This window comes from Vulpes vulpes, chromosome 2, assembly GCF_048418805.1.
Source record: "Vulpes vulpes isolate BD-2025 chromosome 2, VulVul3, whole genome shotgun sequence".
In the NCBI taxonomy this organism is placed as follows: domain Eukaryota; kingdom Metazoa; phylum Chordata; class Mammalia; order Carnivora; family Canidae; genus Vulpes; species Vulpes vulpes.
Window position 1 is genome coordinate 146420215 of NC_132781.1, and position 23530 is coordinate 146443744.

The 23530-nt window shown below is 34.2% G+C and overlaps 1 protein-coding gene across 1 annotated transcript in view; it reads right to left on the minus strand.

The window, feature by feature from the left end:
* LONP2 (lon peptidase 2, peroxisomal) overlaps positions 1-23530 on the minus strand; it is a 96542-nt gene that overhangs the window by 40847 nt on the left and 32165 nt on the right. The window contains exons 8-9 of the mRNA XM_026014480.2: positions 19437-19578; positions 1365-1515 (exon numbers count right to left, since the gene is read on the minus strand). Coding sequence (XP_025870265.2) covers positions 1365-1515; positions 19437-19578 — 293 coding nt within the window. The remainder of the gene's footprint in view (positions 1-1364; positions 1516-19436; positions 19579-23530) is intronic.

Here is a 23530-nt window from a genome sequence, read left to right on the forward strand (position 1 = left end):
TTTGTCTTTAAATCCCGTAGGACAAAATTTTCCCTAAACAAAAGGCCCCCTTTCCATTCAACAAGCAAAAATAAAAAAGATGAACTGATAAGACAGCTTGTAAGTAGATTAAGGAAATAAAAATGCCAAAAAAGTAGAAGACAGGATAACCAAACCTACAGGAAGAGACTGGCATCATATGTCCACCCATGTAGCGGCTGTCCTGATTATTTCACTTCATGTCAGTGCGTTTTATAGATTCTTAATTGGGAATTTCCAGGCAATTAGGTCTCTTATTTATTTTAGTCTTTTTTTTTTTTTAAGATTTTATTTATTTGAGAGAGAGAGAGAGAGAGAGAGAGAGAGCGCGCGCGCACAAGTAGGGAGGAGGGGCAGAGAGAGAAGCAGACTCCCACTGAGCAGGGGGCCCAATGCAGAACTTGATCCCAGGACCCTGAGATTGTGAGCTGAGCTGAAGGCAGACACTTAACTGACTCAGCCACCCCAGTGCCTCTATTTTAGTCTTATAAATATGCACAAAGCAATTTTTTACTCTATCATATTTTTAAAATAAGTATTAAAAACTAAAAGGCTTACAGATAACTAAGAAATGCAATAATCATTCACTTGATAGTAAAAATTTATTTCAGGTTAATATGAAATACCTATTTAGTTCATATTTAGAATCAAAAAATAAATTGATTCTTCGTATTTTCATTATAACAAATACCCACTTATGTTTCATCTCTTCTAGGGAAAAATAATTTTAAGTAATTAAAAGAAGGAAAATAATCATAAACAGGTTTATTTAGTGTTAGTAACTAAAGGACCTTATTTTACACACTCCAGTAAAGGAGAAAACATGGTTAAAAAAAAACAGGTAAAAAAAATAGGGAACTACTTGACAGAAATATCTAAAAAGAAGACATAGTAAAAAGTTTAAAATCTTATAGACAAGAAGGTAAACTGACCATGTAAAGATCTATTTTTGGTTTGAAGATACTCATTTTGAAAAAAAAATATATTTTTATATATTTGTTTAAAAATGGTTTCAAAGAAGAATGTCTTATTTTCTAAGACACTGGAAAACATTTTTTTTTAATGCTAAGAATGTCTTAATGCTAAATTAAGTCTGAAATTGTTATGCAAACTTTATTCTTGGTGTCTTACAGAACACATACATAATCCTGTATGTCATGGCTAAAACAAAGTTTTGTTGTTCCAGACTTTGAATTTACATAAAAGCTGGTTTTTAACAGACTTAGAACTTTGAAGATTATATACTGGCAAATCAATTTTTTATTCAAACTCCACTGCAGAACTTAAGAGTTTTGCTTAGAAAGGCAAAATATATCAAATAATGATTTTATTTATGAATCAGGTACCTGGGACCTGAATGATCTCCATTCTGTCCAACAAGGCAGGTGGAATAGTCGCAGTGGTGTTGGCAGTAGCTATAAAAAGAACTTGGGAAAGGTCAAAGGCCACATTTAGATAATGGTCTGTGAAGTTATGGTTTTGTTCAGGATCCAACACCTGTGAGAGAACATAAAAATTTAAATAAATTCAGCAATTCCAATAGAAAGCTAAAACACAAACACATATGATATATTAGCATGGTTGATATTTCTGTTCAATACAGTTAGTTTGAGAAACACAGGGATAACACTAAAACCCAAGCACCATTCTTTACATTCCCTGCATTCTAAATACTTAAAGAAAAAAAAGTTCAATGTCAAAATTTTTGAAAAAATATGAAAGTACAAAGAAGCAAAAATTACTCCTTTAAGCTCTGTTCTTAAGTCTATTTACTAATGACTGATTTGGTGGTCATAAATAAGTTACCAATCCTACAGAACCAGTTTCTCTCTTGGTAACACATCCTCTCTTAACTGCTTTCGGAACATAAAGTAGATGTATAGAGTATTTTCAAATTCTTAGGTAAGACAAAATAATTAGTACACTTCTCAAACATTATCAGTAAATCTGGTTATAAAGTCTTTAACTGAAAAGAGATTCCAAACAAAAGTAAACAAGTAAAAATTACTAGGCTACTATATTCTGATACAGCACAAGGAAAAATTCACTTTTAAAAGACATTAAAAACAAAACTTTTTTTTTTTTTAAGATTTTACTTATTTATTCATGAGAGACACAGAGAGAGAGACGCAGAGACATAGGCAGAAGGAGAAGCAGGCTCCCTGCAGGGACCCAGGACCTTGGGATCAAGACCTGAGCCAAAGGCAGATGCTCAACCACTGAGCCACCAAGGTGCTCCCCCAATTTTTGTTTTTAATGAGCAAAATATCAGTATCTCTTAAAATATTTTAATTGGGAAATTATTTAATTTATCAATTAAATTCTTAAAATGCTGAACTAGATATGAGAAAATATATATTCTTTAGGTTACTACTCAAATGCTCCAAGTCACAGGCACTCATTGTGGAAAGGTCTACACAGGACTTGGTGTCTTCTACATGTTCTTAATATTTAACATATTATATTATCACCTTTAATTATAGTAGATTAGTATAAATATTAAACAAAGTTGACATACATATTCAAAAAGGAAGTAAATGGACTAAAATACTTACCAATGATCATTTTTACTACAGCACAAGTTTTTCCTTGCTTCTGATTCCCTTTCTAAGCTTTAATTATTGCTAAACATATCGATAAGTTAGTCTTAAATTAAAGCCTTTTACAGAGAATCTTGAATTTGGTAAACATTCATTATTGGAAACTCAGTGCTTATCTAGAACACAATTTTCAGAAAGTTCTACTATTCATATTTTCACAAGACTTAATAATGTTTAACCTTATAAAAATAAGGTACTTTTGAGACATCAAAGACCATACTAATTATGCCCAGTAGAGAACTGGTTAAGAGTAATCTTACTGTGTACCAATTATCTGAAACTTTTAATCAATGTATGGAAAATAGGACAATCTTAGTTAAATCTATTAAATAAAAACCTATTCTTTAATGGCTCTAATTAAATCCAATATATAGGGCAGCCCGGGTGGCTCAGCAGTTTAGCGCCGCCTTCAGCCCAAGGTGTGATCCTGGAGACTTGGGATCTAGTCCCACATTGGGCTCCCTGCATGAAGCCTGCTTCTCCCTCTGCCTGTGTCTCGGCTTCTCTCTCTCTCTCTCTCTCTCTCTCTCTCTGTGTGTGTCTCTCATGAATAAATAAATAAAATCTTAAAAAAATAATAAATAAATCCAATATATACATGTTGGATAAGTTTTAGAAATGGCTGTGAGACCTGTCCAAGTAATTTTTTTCTCTTAAAATGAAAAGACAATGGAGTTTAAAGAAAGTAGGGAAATTAATAAATGAATGTTTCTCAAGTATGAACGAGGTATTTTAAGAAATGCATTACAGGGGATCCCTGGGTGGCACAGCGGTTTGGCGCCTGCCTTTGGCCCAGGGCGCGATCCTGGAGACCCGGGATCAAATCCCACGTCCGGCTCCCGGTGCATGGAGCCTGCTTCTCCCTCTGCCTGTGTCTCTGCCTCTCTCTCTCTCTCTCTCTGTGACTATCATAAATAAATAAAAATTAAAAAAAAAAAGAAATGCATTACAGGACATCTGGGTTATAAGAAGAGAGCCAGTGATGCCCAATTTGTTTGCCTCTGTTATCTAGGAAAACACAAAAGAACATCAGACATTTATCAAACACTTCTTGGACTTCTGGTTAAGATCAAGTACACAAATACTGATCAGTAGCCAGATAAATAGAATTTCTAGTAATCACCGTTCAAATGACACCTTAAAGTAAACTGGTGAGTCCACAGAGAGATAAAAATCACAGTTAAGCACTTTTTTTTAAAGGATTTTATTTATTTGAGAGAGAGAGAGAGTATGAGAGAGCATAAGAGGGCGGAGGGGCAGAAGGAGAGGGAGAAGACAACTCCCCGCAAAGCAGGAAGCTCTATGCCCTGAGATCATGACCTGAGCTAAAGGCAGACGCTTAACTACTTAACCCACTGAACCATCCAGATGCCCCACAGTAAGAACTTCATAGCTACCAAATCTCTGCTTTTTTTCCTGAACTTTGGAGCCAGGGCTTCGATGGACTAACTCAACTACAAACAGAAGTTGTTTTCAAGATCAGTTAGAGCTATTTTTTTCTCTCTTCTCAATCAAATGTTTTTCTAAATCCATGCTAGGACTGTAATTCCTACCTACACAGTCCGACTGGAAATGGAAATAGACATGATATAACATTTTATTCTTAGGATCATGAAATCAGAGGTGAAATAAACTATGGAGAGGCATGTATGCTGAGAATTGTTTTTCAATAACAATTTCTGGCAAGAGAACTACAGATGTTTGTAGGCAATCCAGGAGTACACTCTACTCATTAGAGATGGCTAGGTAACTATCATCTTTAAGTATGACAATATGGTTATATTTTTTTAAAAGTCTGTATTTTTTAGAGACAGATACTAAATATTTATGGAAAGATATGTCTAAAATTTGATTTAAAATAAACAGAAGCCGGGTAGTGGAGAATGGATAGGAACAGATGAAACAAAATTGGCCAGGGATGATAATTGTTAAGCATGAATGATGAGTTTATATGGTTCACTGTACTATTTTTTCTTTACCTTTGTTATGTTTGAAATTTTCCACAACAAAAAGTAAAAAATAAACGAAGTAAAATAAAATAATTAAAACCAACTCTGGAAGTCACACACAATACTAAAGAAATCAAGTAACTGATAAGGACAAACTTGGAAAAAAAATGTCCAGAACATTTTAGTAAAAGGCATTAAAGCCACATAAGGGATAGATATATAAAAAATAAAGATACCTAATTCATAGCTAATTGATATAACTACAGAAAAATCTCAACAAATGTAAAATACAGTATAATTAGAGAAATAATCAAGAAAATATTCTGGAAGATCCAACATTATAGATTAAAAAACCTTATTAGATTATTCTTATGCAATAATAAATGATAGACTATTATTGAAACATAATTTTCAAGCAAAATTATGAGTAGTTTAAAAATTTTAAAACCTTAAAACAGAATATATGTAACACACATAAGACACAAAGCAAAACAAATGAACACCCATGAACCCACTACCCAATTATGATGAATTAATACCCATTTTATTTTGTGTTTAGGCTAGTGGTCACAACAGTGAAACATCAAAATGACTTACCAAAGTGCAAGCAGATACTATTACTATATATACATACATATATGTATGTATATATAGTAATACATACATATATGTATGTATATATAGTAATAGTAATAGTATAGTAATAGTATATATATACATATACATATACATATGTATATATATTCATCTTTACCCATAAAACAGAAAGAAATCCAGTTAAATCCAGAAAGAAATTCCTTTTTAAAATATTTCGTGTATAAAATGGAAGAAATACCCTCAACTTGGAGCATGCAACACATTAGGAGATATCCTAGGAGAAGAGTGGTGCCCTCACTTACCTGCTGGCACTGGAATTACAGTATACTATAGTCCATGTCAGCCTGATTGTTTTTATTGATTAGAAATGAATGAATAAATGGAATAGTTTTAAAGGATTCTTGCAAAATATTATTAAATAGAGGCAAAGATGTAAACAAGAAAATGATAGAGACATTTTTATTTCTTGAATAAGCTTTGAGAGCCACATTATGATATAAAAACAATAATATAACTAGAATACATTTTTTTCATTAAAAACATACTTATCTTTTAAAATTCAATGTTATATAAGTATATAATACTAGTACAATGGTACATATATGTTATGCGTATATTATATATATATACTCTGTTATAGATTCAACTCTATTCCCTTAATGTATGTGACTGTATTTAGAAATAGGGTCTGAGACAGATGGGATTAAATGAGTGGGGCCCTAATCCATTATGACTGGTATCCTTTATAAGCAAAGACAGAGATAGACAAACTAGGGATGCATGGGCACAGAGAAAAGACCATGTGAGGACACAGTGAGAAGGCAGCAGGCTGCAAGCCAGAGAGAGATCTCAGGAGAAATCAAACCTGCCAACACCTTGATCTTAGACTTCCAGACTCCAGAGCTGTGAAAAGATAAATTTCTGGGGTTTATTTTATTTTATTTTTTTAAAGTCATCCAGTCTATGGCAGTTTATTATCACAAACATTTGTTTGTTAAAATATAGATTTGTATATAAACAGATTTTCAAAAATTTTTACTTATACAATATGTGAGCAAAACAAATGGAGATGAGTGGTGTAGACAACAAAGACATGTTAACAAATATAAAAGGCTTCAAAACATAACCTACAAACAAATCCTTGAAAAAAGTAACCTGAAGATGTATTCCATCTAAACAATAGATTAATCATAATAAAAGGACCAGAAACAATGAAATCATTTAAGCATAGAATTAAAACTAAAAATATGAAGAAACACTTCTACTAGAATGGCAGTGTAAGGAATTAACGAATTAATCATTGAGTACAGGAGATTCTCCATAAGATTAAGAGCTGACTTTGCCTTAGAAACCACAAGGGATGGAAAGCAGTAAAGGAAATACTGAAAATGCTAAAGGAAAAGAAAACCTGTCAATCAAGAATTTTATATCCAACAAAACTATCCTTCAAAAATGAAGGAGAAATAAGGTAGTCCCAGATAAAAAACACTGAGAGAATTTATAACTAGCCAACTAGACGAGAAATACTAACGGCTAAAGTGAAAGGACACTAAGCTATATCTACACAAAGAAACAAAGAATACCTGTTAAAATAACTGCATTGGTAAATACAAAAGCCAGTATAAATGTATTTTTTGTTTGTAATCTGATCTTCTTTTATCTGATTCAAATGACTTCATAAAACAATAATTACAGTTGGTTCTCATTATTCATGGCTTCTGAATTTGCCAATTTGCCTAATACCTAGAATTTATTTACAACTCAAAAATTAATACTTGTGGTGCTTCTGCAGTTACCTGCAGACACAAGAAAACACACAGCCCAAGGCAGATGTTCCCAGCTGAAGTCAAACAAGAATGATGCCGTCTTCTTGTTACAGTTGTCACATTCTAAACATGTACCCTTTTTGCATTCTATGTAATAGTGCCATGTTTTCTGCATTTCTGTGCTTTTCGTTAGTGATTTTGCTGTTTAAAAGACCCCCTAAAAGTAGTACTTAAGTGTTTTCTGTGCAAGTTCATAGGATAGCAAGGCTGTGTTAGGTAAGCTTCATTTAGGCATGAGTAATAGTGTTAGCAGTCATGAGTTCTATGTTAATGAATGAACAATATATATTAAATAATCAACTTTAAACAGAAACACAAATAAAACAAGGTTATATATTGATCAACTGACAAACTGGCTGGCAAACCTATTTCTCCTTGGAGCAATAATTCAGTATTCACTAATTCAATGTTTGCTGCAATTTTACAGAACACAGCTATGGCAATAATGACAATCAACTGTATATTACTGTGTTGATAGATTTACAGTGTATAGAGATATACTTTTTATGACAATAGCTGCACAAAGAAAGAGGGAAGGGGAACTTATTGAAGCTAAATTTTTTTTGAAGCTAAATTTTTATATGTTATTTATGATGTTTAATTTTGTGTGTCAACTCGGAGAGTGTTTTCAGATGAGATTAAAATTTAAATCAGTGAACTTTGGTAGACTGCCCTCCACCTAGTGGAGGGGCTTCCTCTAATCAGTTGAAGGTCTGAATAGAACAAAGAGACTGGCCTCCTTGAGCAAGAGAAATTAAATTCTCCAGCAAACTGCCTTTGAACTTCATTTGCCCATCAGTTCCCCTGGGTCTTCAGCCTGCCAGTCCATACTGCAGATTTTGGAATTCCCAGACTCCACAACTGTATAAGCTGATTCCTTATAATAAATCTCTTCAGGTGGATGTAGACAATCCATATCTAAGTCTTATCTCTATATATCTAATAATAGGTACAACTAGGAAAAGATCAACAAGGACATAGAAGATTTGAACTATACTATAAATCAATCAGACATAACAAACATCTAGAGAACAATCCATCCAGCAACAGCAGCAGTACACACATTCTTTTCAAGTGCACATGGAATAGTCTCCAGGACAGACCATAAGCAAGGCCATTAAATAAACACCTAAATTTCAAAGAACTGAAATCACACAAAGTACAATCTCTGATCACAATGGGATGAAATCAGAAATGAATAGGAAAAAAAATTGGAAATTCACAAATATATGAAACTAAATCCTAAATAACCAAAGGTCAAAAAGAAATCACAAGGGGAGTTAAAAATATTCTGAGATGAATAAAGACAAAAATGTAATTTACTAAAACTTGAGATGCAGCTAAATCAGTGCTTATAATATTTGTAGCTATAAAAGCATGTATTAAAAAATTCAAATCGATAATCTAACTTTCTACCTTAAGAAAGCAGAAAAATAGCAAATTGAACTAAGGCAAGAAGAAAGAAGGATATACTAAAATTAGAGAGTACATAAACAAAAACAGTAAAGACAAAAACAGAAAATCAATACATCAAAACTTGATTCTTTGAGTAGTTCAATAAAATTGACATTTAGCCATATTGACAAAGGAAAGCAGGGAGAACACCCAAATTACTAAAATCTGGAGGGACTCAGGCCACACTACTATCAACCTTACAGAAATAAAAAATACATGAGTATACTGTGAATAGCTATATGCTAATAAATTCAGTAACCTAAATGAAATGGAAGGATTCCTAGGAAGATACAAACCACTGTTTATATCAAGAAGTAATAGAAAATCTGAACAGATCTTGCCATTTCTATTCAATGTCATACTGGAGGCTCTAGCCAAGGCAAGCAGGAAAAAAAAGTGTATCCAGGTATTCAACCTGGAAAGAAATAAATGTAGCTCTATGTGTATATTACATGATCTTGCATGGGATTACATGCGAAAGCCTAACGAATCCACTGGAAAAACTAATAAACAAGTTCTGAAAGGTTACAGGATATAAGACCAATATTCAAAAATCAACTGTATTTCTTACATAAACCACAAACAATGCAAAACAGAAATGAAAAAAACAATTCAATTTCCAATATTAAAAAAATAAAACATTTAAGAATAATCTTAAAAGAACTGTAAGACTTATATATTCAAAAACTACTTTAAGAAACAAAACAGAAGAAATAAAACAGAGCATAGGAGAAGGGAGGGAAAAATATGAAAAATATGACAAAATCAGAGGGAAACAAACCATTAAGAGTTGCTAGAGGGAAGGGGGTAGGGGGATGGAGTACTTGGGTGACGGATTAAGGAGAGCACGTGATGTAATGATCACTGGGTGTATATACAACTGATGAATAGTTGAACTCTGCGTCTGAAATTAATAATACACTATATGCTAATTAACTGAATTTAAACAAAAAAAAATTTTTTTAGAAACCCACAAAACATTGTTGAAATACATTAAAGAAGACCTAAATAAACAAAGACTCCTATGTTCATGGATTGGAAGAATTACTATTATTAATATGGTAATACTCCCTAAAATGATCTATAGATTCAATCCAATCCCTATCAAAATCCTAGTTGCATTTTTTTGTAGAAAGTGACAAGCTAATACTAAAATTCATGTGGAAATATGGACCCAGGCCCCAGAATGGCTAAACAATCTTGAAAAAGGACAAATCTGGAGGATTCACACTTCCTGATTTCAAAACCTTCTATAAAATTAATCGGGCAGCCCCGGTGGCTCAGCAGTTTAGCGCCACCTTCAGCCCTGGGTATAATCCTGGAGACCCGGGATGGAGTCCCGTCAGGCTCCCTGCATGGAGCCTACTTCTCCCTCTGCCTGTGTCTCTGCCTCTCTCTCTCTCTGTGTTTCTCATGAATAAATAAATAAATCTTTAAAAAAAATTAAATTAAATTAAATTAAAGTAATCAAGATTGTGTGGTATTGGCATAAGGAAGGGACTATAAATCAATGGAGAATAGAACTGGGAGTCCAGAAATAAACTCTTGCATTTACAGTCAATTGAATTTTCTTTCCTTTTTTTTAAAAAAAGATTTTATTTATTTATTCATGAGAGACACAGAGAGAGAGAGGCAGAGACACAAGCAGAGGGAGAAGCAGGCTCCACGCAGGGAGCCCAAAGTGGGACTCGATCCCGGGACTCCAGGATGTTGTCCTGAGCCAAAGGCAGAACTCAACCACTGAGCCACCCAGGTGACCCTCAATTGAATTTTCAACAAGAGTGCCAATACCATTCCACAGAAAAAGAAAAATCTTCAATAAGTGGTCCTTGGAACAACTGGATATCCACGTGCAAAAGAAGTTGTATCCCTATGCCTTATACCACATACAAACATTAGGTCAAAATGAACCATTAACCTAAATATAAGAACTAAACTGTAAAACTCTTAAAGGAAAATGTAAGAATAAATTCTCATGACCGTGATGGCTTCTTAGATATAACACCAAAATTACAAATGACAAAAGAAAAATACAAATAAATTAGACTTAAAAATAAAAAATTTTTGTGCTTTAAACAATACCATCAAAGAAGTGAAAAGAAGACCCAGAAAACTGGTGAAATTATTTGCAAATCATGTACCTGAGAAGGAACTTGCATCAAGAATATGTAAAGAAGTTAATGAGAAAAAGACAACCTAGTTAAAAATGAGTTTGAATAGATATTTCTATAAAGAAAATACACAAATGGCCAATAAACACATGAAAAGATGCTCAATGATATTAGTAATTAGGGAAATAGTCAAAACTACAATAAACTATGGCTTCACACCTATTAAAACAAATGGGTGGCTAAAATAAAAACAAGAGGCAGTAACAAGTGTTGATGTGGATGTAGAGACATTAGAACTCTCTTATATTGCCAGTGCAATACTAAAATGGTGCAGCCACTTTGGGAAATAGTTTTTAAGTCTCTCAAAATGTTACATACAGGATTTCCATATGATATAGCAACTCCACTCCTGGAGAACTGAAAACCCAAGAGAACTGAAAACCTATGTCTACACACAAACTTGTACATGAATGATTATAACAGCATTATATATAACAACCAAAACTGGTAACAACTCAAATGTCCACCAACTGCAGAATATGTACTACACTAATGTAAGATGTTAATAAAAGGGAAAACTGGGGGAGGGAGGGTAAGAAATTAGTGGTTTCTAGGTGCTTGTGGGACGGGGGGGATGGAAAGTGGCCAATAATGGCTATATGGGCAAGAATATATTAAAAAACCACAGAATTGTATACTTATTTAAGGAGTGAATCTTATGCTGGGTGAATTATGTCTCAATAAGTCTATTATCAAAAAAACAAACGTGGCAAATACATTTACAAAAAAGAATACAAAAACAATGAGATACTACTGCATACCTACTAAATTAGGTAAAATCCAAAACACTGCATACACCAAATGTTGGTAAGGAAGTGGAGCAACAGAAGCTGTCATTCATTGCTGGTGGGAATGCAAGTGGTACAGCCGCTATGGAAGACAGTTTGATAGTTTCTTACAAAATTAAACATGCTCTTACCTTGTGGTCCAGCAACCGGACTCCCCCGTATTTACCCAAGTGAGCTGAAAACTTATGTCCACACAAAAGCCTGCACATAAATGTTTACAGTAGCTTTATTCATAACTGACAAAACCTAGAAGTAACTAGGCTGTTCTTAAATAGACAAATGTATAAACAAACTATGGTACATCTATACAATGGAATATTATTCAGTGATAAGAAGAAATGAACTACCAAGCCAAAAAAAAAAAAAAGAAAAAGGAAAAATCTTAAATGCATTTTACTAAGTGAAAAGACTACGGACTGCATAATTCCAACCATATGACATTCTGGAAAAGGGAAAACTGGAGACAGTAAGAAGAGCAGTGATTGCTAGAGGTTTAGGGAGGGGGAGGAAAGAATAGGTGGAACATAAGGGATTTTTAGGGCAATGAAACTATTTTATGTGATCCTGTAATGGTAGATACATGTCTTTATACATTTATCAAAACCCATAGAATGTACAACACAAAGTGAACCCTGATGTAAGCTATGAACTCCAGTTTAAACAATATATTAATATATTAATATTGGTTCATTAACTGTGACAGATGTGTCACAAATGCAACACGTTAATAAAAGGGATAACTGGGGGAGGATGGGTAAGAGATTATATGGGACTCTCAGTACTTTCTACTTAATTGTGCTGTAAACTTTTAAGTTTTAACTGCTTAAAAATATGTGGGGGGGGGAGTGAGGAGGATTAATTTAAAAAAGGAAACTATAAATGCTGAAATAGGTTCTGATAGAAGGTAAAAAAATGAAATCAGTGGTTGAGCTTCTGGCTACAGCTCAGGGTGTAATCCTGGGTCCTGGGATCGAATCCTGCACGGGGCTCCCTGCAGGAAGCCTGCTTCTCCCTCTGCCTACGTCTCTGCCTCTCTCTGTGTGTCTCTCAGGAATAAATAAATAAAATCTAAAAAAAAAAAAAAAAAGACTACTGTGTATTACTTCATTTTGATTTAATAAAGGGAGGGACAATATCTTATTTCATATATGATGTTGATAATTAGAGAAATTGAGATGTGTGATTTTTAACTTAAAATTATCACAAGTATTATAAAAAATAGGATATACACCTTCTGAACTAACAAGCTGTCCATATAGTTAATGACATGACTCAAAGGAATAACTAGGACTCTTTAAAAAGGAGGGAGAAAACAGCTAAACAATAAGATGACAAACTGCCCAACAGGAGTAAGACAGTAATTCAAAAAAGCCTACTGGGTATTAAAGGCCACAGGTGGTATCAAGAAGTAATCTAAAAGTTGATTATATGAAAAAAATAAAAGTTGGTTATATGAAATACTAATAAAACACCTACCATTTCACCAAGTCATCCACTCCTAGGTATTTATCAAAGAAAAGTAGAAGTCAATATAAGACTTGTACATGAGTATTCACAGTAGCTTTATTTGTAATAGCCAAACAATTGAAGAATCCAAGTGTCGATCAAAATGTTAACTGATACATCAACTGTTTTTCTCTTGCTATTTTCAAAGTTTTCTCTTTTGTCTTTTAGGATTTTTACTATTTTATCTATGGATTTCTCTGAGCTTATCCTACATGGAAATTCACTGAGCTCCACAAATGTGTAGATTTATGTTTTTTATCAAATTTGATAAGTTTTCATCCATTATTCCCTCAAAATTTTTTTCTGCTCCCATCTCCCTGTCCTGTTGAATTATGCATAGATTGTTGTGCTTATCCGTATCCCATATTTCCTTGTTCATTTTAGTCATTTTGTTTTCCTATTCTTTAGACTGCATAATCTCTATCAATTGCTCTTCAAATTCACAGATTGTTGTGACAATTTTAATCTACTTTTGATGCCCTGTAATGAATAAGTGGAACTTCAATGTTTATTACTTTGATTATACTTTTGGTTTATGATTTACACACATATCAAAATTAATAAAAATGTACATTTTAAATATATTCACTTTCTAAATGTAATTATACCTCACTACTGTAAAAAAGTAAATAAAATATATTTAAATCATAATTTTTAAATAGGGTTTGCTGCTTTGGTTTAATCAGTGGCAACCAGTTTAACATCTCCCTCTGAACATCTATTTCTTCTTGTGACTTAAATTGCCCAAAGTTAATCATATATTTTATAAAACATTCAGTTTTTCATTTATTTCTGGCAAAAGAGAATCATCAATATAAAAGAGGGTTCTCTATATTTTGTAAATATTGCCTATTCTTCATATAAAAATAAGAATATATAATCTATTAAATATTTATAAGCATTTCCTAAAATGAACAAGGTATTTTGAAAATTGCTTGCTACTGAAAACCTCAGATATAAAGACTAAACCCAACTCATCATTATTTCTTAGTTAGTTAAATTACTATTTCTCAACTTAACAATTTACTGTCAATACTTCTCAAGTGTTTTTTTTTTTCCTTTCCTTTTCTTATTTTACTATTGAATTCAGTGGTGGGTCTTTGTGGAGACATACAGCCAAGATTTGGGCCACAGGTTTGTCTAGTGGTCCCCTTATAGAGCATGCCTAAGGATGGTAGAAGAGGAAAAGAAAATCTTGCAGATTATCTAGTAACAAATACGTAACAATAATTGCCCCAACGTGCTACAAAATTAATTTTCATGTAAATTTAACCACACAACTTGATCACTACCAAACTCTAATAATGGGAGTGGCTAAACAGGGTAGAAATGAGAAACAGCAATTTTTGTTGAGAATATAGCTAAGGGAGAGAGAGTAATGGACATTCAGGTGGCAGATTGTGCCTGTATGTGTGCTGGGGGAAAGTGGGTAGGTAAAAGGGTAAAGAAGACAAAAATTGGGAACAGGGTACATAAAGAAAAGTGGTAACAAAGACATGAAGACATTTTTGTGTAACCTGCAAGTTACACCCTGGGCACTGGTACAGGGTTTGCCAGCACTGAGAAGTAATGATTAGCAGGTCCTTGTTTCCCTAATATAGCTTAGTTTGATCACTCAATTACAGGATCCCTCTTAGAGATAGCAGAGAAGAAATGAAAGGGGAAAAATGTGTCTTCACATACACCTCTTTCATAACATCAGTATTAAGACATTTTTTACTCTGCTGGATCTTAGAATTTATATTGTAAATACAGCATGTGATGAGATAAAAAAAAATTAAGGTAGCATCCAGAACTACAAATTTTTCATTAATAAAAGGATGGAGCTGGATGAGATGATTCCCAAATCTCTCTCCTTTGACTTTCTTTGACAATAATTGTAGAGCTTAGATTAGAATATCCCATGTCTGTTATACCCAAGTAGTAAATATACATAACTCCATCTAATTACTAAAAGGCTCTAATTCTAATTAAAAAAGAACTTCAGTTAAAAAAAAGTTTACTATGTCTACATTAGTGACTTCTCTACTTTGGGGATATCATACATTATTCAGAACTGTAAATACTGCTTATATAGAAAATTGGTAAAGTAGCCACGTATTTTGTTAGCCCATTCGCACAAAAGTGTATTTCAGAAGTGCACTTACATTTTATAACAAAGTCTGAATCTTCCATCAATTATAAATATGACTGTATGTACCTGATAAGAATTCTCTAATTTTCTTGAGTCTAGTAATTACATAAAAAGACTTTCCTTGTATCTCACATTTTAATACTATTCAACAGACTTATCCAACTTCTACTGTCTACCAATATTTTTTTAATCCATTAGTTGAATCTGTTTTTATATTCTTCCAATAAATTTTCCTAAAAGGCTGTCTAAATTTTGGGTAAATATTCCTTTGTTGACAATAGTAACTGGAAATAGGCATCTCCTTCATAAATAAATATGAAGATGAGGAAAATCTATAGGCAGTACAAGTATAATTCTTTAGCTTGCTTGGAGTAACCACTCTGTATCTACATTATGTTAATTTAATATATATTGTTTTAATCTAAATTAGCTATAAAATAATCTTGTATAACTATATTTTATAAATCATATCTAGAAGTCATTTCATTAAAAGCAGGCTTTCTATATGGAAGGATTAAAAAAAAACATACTTTTGGATATTCTAGACTCTTAGTAATTTTCTACTTTAAGTACAAGGTGCTGAGTAATTTGTTCCTTTTTTCATTTAGGTAGGCCTAAAGGCAATGGAAACAGCAAGTGGCTTTCAAAATGGACACAGAAGAAATGTCAGTGGATATTAACATAACATCGTAGAGTACTTTACAGTTTCCAGAGCACTTTTACTGTATCACATTTAATTATTTCAACAACCCATAGGTTTAAGAGTTTTTTGTTGTTGTTTTTTTTTAACCCAGCACAGGAGCAGGCGGGGAGGAGAAGGAAGTCAGGTACCAAGATACTCATTTCTTCTATATACGTGCTTTGCTTCACTGTATAGAACCCTAGACTATAGGAACTGATGCTATTCATAGTTAAACTATAGTGATAAGTATGTTGCCCCAGGTAGCATTTACTTTGAGGTATCATTTGAGGCTTTAATACTTTTATTTGCAATATTAATAAATCAACTGCCAAAAAGTGAATACCAACTTCTACATCAGACAACAAAATATCATTATGCCAGCTGCTTGTTATCAAAGATTGACTCAATTCAACAAATCTTACTGAAACAGGACAAAGCACTATGTGAAGACCTAAAATATACTGTATGACAGACAGGGGGCTTAATCATCGACTATTGCTTGTGAAGCTCTCTGGTGGATTTGTTTCAGGACTCCCACTCAGCATGTTGAGAAACTGAAGTATCAAGGATTCTCAAATTCTTTTAACAGAGTAACTGTAACTGCCTAATGAGAGAATCTGTCAGATTATCTGAAAAATGCCCCAATGTTGATTAAACTGAAAGTCTAATGTTATCATCTAAGAAACCACTAAACTCTTCAATAATGTTCACTATTTTACTGTACTGATGAGTAAAGCAGTTACTGAGTCAGAACTTTCTGTCTTACCACAAAAATAGGGAAAACCAAACGAAACTCTGTATCTCCAAGTTCTGTAGCTTTTAAGTATGGCAACAGTACTTTTTACTGTCCCAAAAGGACCCACTTCTGAGACTAAAAGAGAGTGCAATTGATAATTAGGTATAAAATGGGATTGTACTAGGCAAATCAGAATGTATAGTTACCCTGCTTCTTACAAGACACATGTTCCAGGGTCATCCTGTTCTAAGAAGATTACAAAAGCAGAAAAGGAACAGGAAGCCAAAGGGAAATCAAAGCAAGGAAATAAGAAAACAAAACAAAACAAAACAAAAGAAACTTTCACAAATCAAGTTTCCCCTCAATTTTACAAATCAGTTTGAATAAAATATTTTATTTAAACCATGGTAAGGGTTGGGGAGCAGGGGGCAGAGGTAGTAAAATGAGGACTGGTCAAAGTAAGTTTATGAAGTAGTCAGGTCCCAAATCCCTTTCCCCAACCCAGTAAAATACCAGAGCTTATTTTCCTCCAGTGACCCTGTGCACAACTAAAGAAAGTATGTACTCTCCTGAAAGTAACAGTTCAGATAAATGCATACATCTGGGATGCTGAATGCAGTGACAATCACCGTCCTCACCCTTCTCCCCCTTGCTTGGTTCCCTGGAAGTTGGCAACCCAGCCTCCACTCTAAAGGCAAGGGACTTATGGAGTCCTCTGAGAAATCTGACCAACTTCAAAAGACCTGAAATTACTGATCTAAGAGGTTCCTCCACCAAACAGCCCAGCTGATCCTGTTGTGAAACTCAGATGTGCACAGCTTCCAACCAGCATTTCTGTTCTTCACTATTAAACACGAATGAGGGATGCCTGGGTGGCTCAGCGGTTGAGCATCTGCCTTTGGCTCAGGGCATGATCCTGGATTCCTGGGATCGAGTCCCACATCGGGCTTCTTGCATGGAGCCTGCTTCTCCCTCTGCCTGTGTCTCTGCCTCTCTCTCATGAATATATAAAATAAAATCTTTAAAATAAATAAATAAACACGAATGAACAAGCAAAAATTACTAGATATCTAATGGAGGACTCTAAAACAGAAAAATATATAATAGATAAAAGCAGCTTAAAGGAAAGGTAAAAAAATCTATCAGTATCTTTCTCCCAAAGAGGACATACTACATCTATGTAATGAGCAAGATAATATAAAAAAGAATCAACAGGGAATTTAAGAAAAAGTTCTTTGGAACAAAAAATTATAGAAGGATCAACAGATAAAGCTAAGGAAGTCTTCATTAAAAGTATAGCAAAAAAAGAAGAAGAGTAACAGAAAAGGTAAGAAAATTAAAGATCCCACATGCAATTAATAGGAGTTCCCCCAAAATGAAGAAAAAGTCATCATCAAAAGTCAAGAAAATTTTAAAGAAATAAAGGACAGGATTTTCCAATTCAAAGAATCTTGAAAGCATCAGCAAAAATGAAAAGAGACCCATCCCAAGGCAGATTACTGTAAAATTTTAGAACACTGGGATAAAAGAGTACATCCTGAAAGTTTTCAGAGTAAAACAAGTTACAACAGACAGTCCTGAAGGCTTCAGTCTAATCAACAGCAACATAGGAAAATGGAAAACAATGGAGCAATGTCTTCAAAATATTGCAGGAAAAAGATGTTCAACCATAATGCAAACCACCAATCAAGCATGAGGGAAACATAAAGACACTTTCAGATATGCATTTCTAAAAACACTTCCCACCCATGCAAGCTTTCTCAGGAAGCTATTTAGAAGATTAACACCAAGAAAATGAGAGAATAAAGCCAAGAATGAGGAAGACATGGAATATAGAAAACAGGAAATCCAACATGGTGGGAGATGAAGGGAGATCCTAGTAAGGCAGCTGGGTACCAGATGCGGAAAAGTAGCTCAGGCTGGAGGCATGAAGGAGATAAAACTGACCAATGCTTAAGGTGTCTCCAACTATATTTTTTTTTTTTAAGATTTTATTTATTTGACAGAGAGAAAGTGAAAGTGAAAGAGAAAGAGAGAAAGAGAGAGCGAGAGTACATACTTACTCCGGAGCAGAGGAGAGGGGCAGGAGAGAGAGAGAATCTCAAGCCAACTCTGCATTGAGAACAGAGCCTGATGTGGGGCTCAATCTCACCACCCTGAGATCATGACCTGAGTTGGATGCTCAATCAACTGTGCCACTCAGGCCCCCCACAGTGTCTACAAGTCTTCAAAGTTCAAGACTTAGACAACTACTGGAAGTAAGCAAAATAAACAAGATGATTATTAGCTCCACAAAGTTTTTTTTTTTTAAATACGTGCAACAAAACAAAGGAAGGACAGGAAAAGAAAAGTGATCATAGTTTACCACACGGTAACTATGGCTCAGCTGTGAAAAGAACTTACATACTTATAATAACATAAGTATTTGACAATGCCTTAACCGAATCAGGATACAATTCAGATCAGGGGATTAGGGGTAGAAGAATGATATAGTGGGGGTGAAGGGAAGAAAGTAAGTGAAATCCTCCTCTCTTATAGAGGAGAATCAACAGATGATGCCAGAAATTGTATAATCAAGAAGTGGCAATATGGTCATGCTATTTTGAGAATGGACTAATCAACTAAAAGTTAAAGAGGTCAACATGTAGAAATGGACATCGAGGACCCTATTGAGAAAAAGATTTGCTTCCTGTTTTTTGTAATAACCTTATAGAACTACTGGTCTTTAAACAAAAAGCACGTATAAAATTTAAAGTATTTGATAAAAACAACAACAAAAGAAACGAGTGAATTATTAGAAAAAGAAAGAAATCTCTAAGACATTTTAAGTATTTTTTTTTTGACATTTTAAGTATTAATCTGCTTCAGATTTTAGTCTGTATCACACTTTCCCCATGACTAAACCCATATCACTGTATACTGCTCCTATCCATACTCTTCAAGTATGATCACAGGGAAATTTCTAAATACTTACCTCAAGGAGAGCTGCTGCAGGATCACCCTGTAGACTTTTTCCTAGTTTGTCAACCTCATCTAACAGGAACACTGGGTTGTTAACCCCAACAGTCTTCAAGCCATTGATTATACGACCAGGCATACTGCCAACATAAGTGCGCCTATAGAAAGCAAGAAGCAAGTTAAAGTGTCAGGAGGCAAGAGCGTTATCACTTAGAACTCAAAATTTAGGACTGGGAAAAAGTCATTTAGTTATCATAGTAATAGAGCAAAGAGATACTATATATTTTAAAAGCTCTATGATACAACCAAGAGTTATTAGATTCAATTTTACTTTTCATTTAATTCTGGCTCTAAGTTTCCTATGATATTGGAAGAATCTAGTCATTGTCATTTAGTGAAATTGAAAAACATTACACTTAAGCACATGATTATAACTCTTTTCAGGATTCCAAAATGTCCAAGAAGCCTATGAATTTAATTCATATGTTTTTCACAGTTTCTCAGTACCATCTCCATCCCCCTTCAACACAATTACCTTTTCCACGCATAAATGGTTGTCCCATGGCTGGTTAAAGCATCATCATCATCATCTTTATGAAGGAAATGAGAATTGTTCAAAGGGCCACTCAAAATGCAGAACAAAACAAAACACCAAACCCAAATTCTTTTATTTTAAAGGCAATAGTTTGTTATTAATTATAGTAAGATTTGAGGTCAATTGGATGTATATTAAAGTTCCATTAATTTGGGCCTTTTTAATAAAACCATGTTCATCCTATATACACTAACTGGTATAACCAAGTTCAGCCAGATGTTTTGTTGTGCATTTATTGTCAGAGCCTCCTTTATCATATCTGAACAAGAATCACCTACATAATTATAACAGATGTAGAGGATGGCATAAATAAAAACAAATGTGTTTGTCAAACAGAAAACAGTGGGGGTTTTTTTTGTTTGTTTGTTTTACAAAGCCAGCAAACCTTTATTTTCAGCAGCAATTTACTAATTTTAATTACAACCTTGTTGCCTAAGCCAATGCTCAAGCAGATGCTGTTTGTGAAAAGGCATAAAAGGGTGACTGCCTACAAGAAACTGGTCGATAGTGAGTGTAACCGCAACAGTTATCTTAGGATGGGTACAAAGCCAATCCATGAAACAGGCCTCAGTTTCACCGCATGACTGTATAAAGTAGGACAGAGTAAACAGAGTGACCTTTGAAAAGACAAGAAAGCCTTACAAATATCGTGGGAATGCCTTACATCCAAAGAGGGTGACCGAGGCACTGGAACCAAATACAAGTAACACTGTCCTATTACAATAAGGAGTCAGCATTCAAGATTTCAGAATGGAATACAGGAAGGACGAGACTCAAAATTAATAAAAGTCTCTCAAATTATTTCTCTAGAAAACCTGCAGATTTGCCAGTATTCTATGAATAAGTAGAGAAGGGAAATTAAAACAAAAACCAAAAAATAACCACCACAAAGCCTCTAAGGGAGTTATTTCCTACTCCATTAACTTCTTTCTTTTCCTTACTGCTTTTGACAGGTAGATTTCAGAAACAGGTACTGACAATTCTAGACCTAAAGTCATGGAGAGAAAATAATATTCTAGGCAGGTATCCCTTCTAAAGAACAGAAATGTAGAACCTAATCCATATACAAATAATTACTCCTAAATCTTCCATTGCTTTCCAAAGCCTAGTGAAGAAATCCAAACTCCTTTGTTTGGAATTCAAGGGTCTTCATGATGCAGTCCCCACCAGCCTTCCCAATCTACTGCCATAATGCCCCTGCTTTATCTACAATCACAATCCTATTATACCTCTTTATGTTTTTTAAACCTTCGTTAATATGGTATTTTCCTGCCCTTAATTCTCTCCCTGCCTGTGTAAATCCATAAATTCTAAACAACTTTTCCTGACCACCTCTCACAAAGTTATCTTTCCAATAATGCAACATCTACAGCATTTACTGGCCCTGCAATTTAACTGATGCAGTTACAACCTAGCTTTTATTTATGGGTACCAAGTGTACAGCCTCTTCTAAAGAGCCACTGAGCACTCTGATGACAGAGAGTAAGTCTTATTATAGAGTAGATCCTAGATATAGAGCTGTCATATCAGTTCTCCAAACAAAGGCCTGTTTTTCCTAATTATTTATAAGACATCAGATCAGCCATGCTACCACCGAAAGTATCTTTCTATCACCACTGTGAAGGCCATACAAGCCTTTGAATACTGCTTTGAAAAATCTACTTGACCTACGTCTCAGGTTCTTCATTTGTAAAATGGACACAGTAACAGTGTCAACCTCATGAATTATATGATTATGAGAACATAATAGGTAAAGCACACAGCATAGTGCCTGGCACATGGTAAGCTTTCAAAAGATGTTCATTGTTGTTAATGTCTTTCCACAGCACCAAGCACATTCAGTGCCCTTAGTGTTCCTCAATCACAGGTGATGTCCCCCAAATGTCTACCACTAGTCTAGAGTTCAAACAAAGAAGAGAACCATTACACAAGGTCTGTAAGCTGTGGTATCTGTAAGTATCTATAATGTGCTATCTTTTGCCAGAAGGTATGGTAGCATGCAATTCACTGACTCAAGATACAGAATATACTTTGAATAAATCTTTGGAATATGAATCAAATGGTGAAAAATGTAGCAACACACAAAATAAAATGTTGTCTTTCCACATCACCCAATAATAACCACTTTTTTTTTAAGATTTTATTTATTTATTCATGAGAGACAGAGAAAGAGTGGGGCAGAGACATAGGCAGAGGGAGAAGCAGGCTCCATGCAGGGAGCATGATGTGGGACTCGATCTTGGGACTCCAGGATCATGCCCTGGGCCGAAGGCAGGCACTCAACCACTGAGCCACCCAGGCATCCCATAACCACTTTTTAAAAAACAAATTAGCATACCAAATTATCCTCCTGAGAAACTACATAGGTAGGATATTAATGAAATTAATACTCTTTTATAAACTATAACTTTTTTGAGGGCAAAATACGTACTTTTCCATGTCCTTCCTCATAACATCTAGAAAGCAACATAGCACAATACAGGGAAGTTTACAAAGAATGTATCTCTTCAATTACTTATTATTTAGCCTAAGATAAAATGATTACCTAGAAGTTATTCTTAAAACCAAAGCACACAATTTAAGAAATATATTAATTCCTATTTTTCTTATAATTGGTACAGGCAGTTCATAGGTTTATCAGGACTATGCAACTAGTGTATGAGATACACAAAACTATACGTTATCTATGTGGTTCAAAATATTAAGATAGAAGATCAGCATTTTTCACTTTCCAAAATATAGTCTGCTTTATGCTTCAAAAAACTACAGATGAGTTACAGTATCACATATTTATAGCTCCATGGTAATCAACTACTTTACCACTCTGTGCCTGGATATCTTCAAACCCAATGTAAGCCAAAAGGCTGGTCAGCCTGTCACTGTCACTGCCACTTAAAGATCAGGAACCAATAGGTAGGGCATCTGGGTGGTTCAGTGGTTGAGCGTCTGCCTTTGGCTCAGGGTGTGATCCTGGGGTTCTGGGATCGAGTCTCACTTTGGGCTTCCTGCAGGGAGCCTGCTTCTCTCTCTGCCTATGTCTCTCTCTCTCTCTCTGTGTCTCTCATTAATAAATAAGATATATTTTTTTAAAAGGAACCAATGTATATTTACTTATCTCTTTCCCCGTGTTTAAAGAAGGAGGGAAACAGGCATTTCACCATCACCTTTCCATGCCTGCTCAATTAAGGAGCTCTAATGGGCTACAGTGAAAACTACTGAAGGGGATACTTACAAAGAAAGAATTTGTAGTATAAAAAAATGTCTTTTAATTTTAAGTGGAAAGAGTATGATCACAATTGCTTTAAAAAAAATGGCGAAAGCTGCCCATTTCTGTCAGGAAATAGAATGGTAACAGTGATTATCTCTGTATGGTAGAAAAACATGAGAATTTTTTTCCTTTTAAAAAAAATTCCAAATTTTATTCCAAGGGTATATGTGTGTGTGTGTTTATCTCCAACTGGGAATAGTAATAAGCCTTAAAAGAGATCCTTATGATCTCCAAAGAAAAAGTCTTT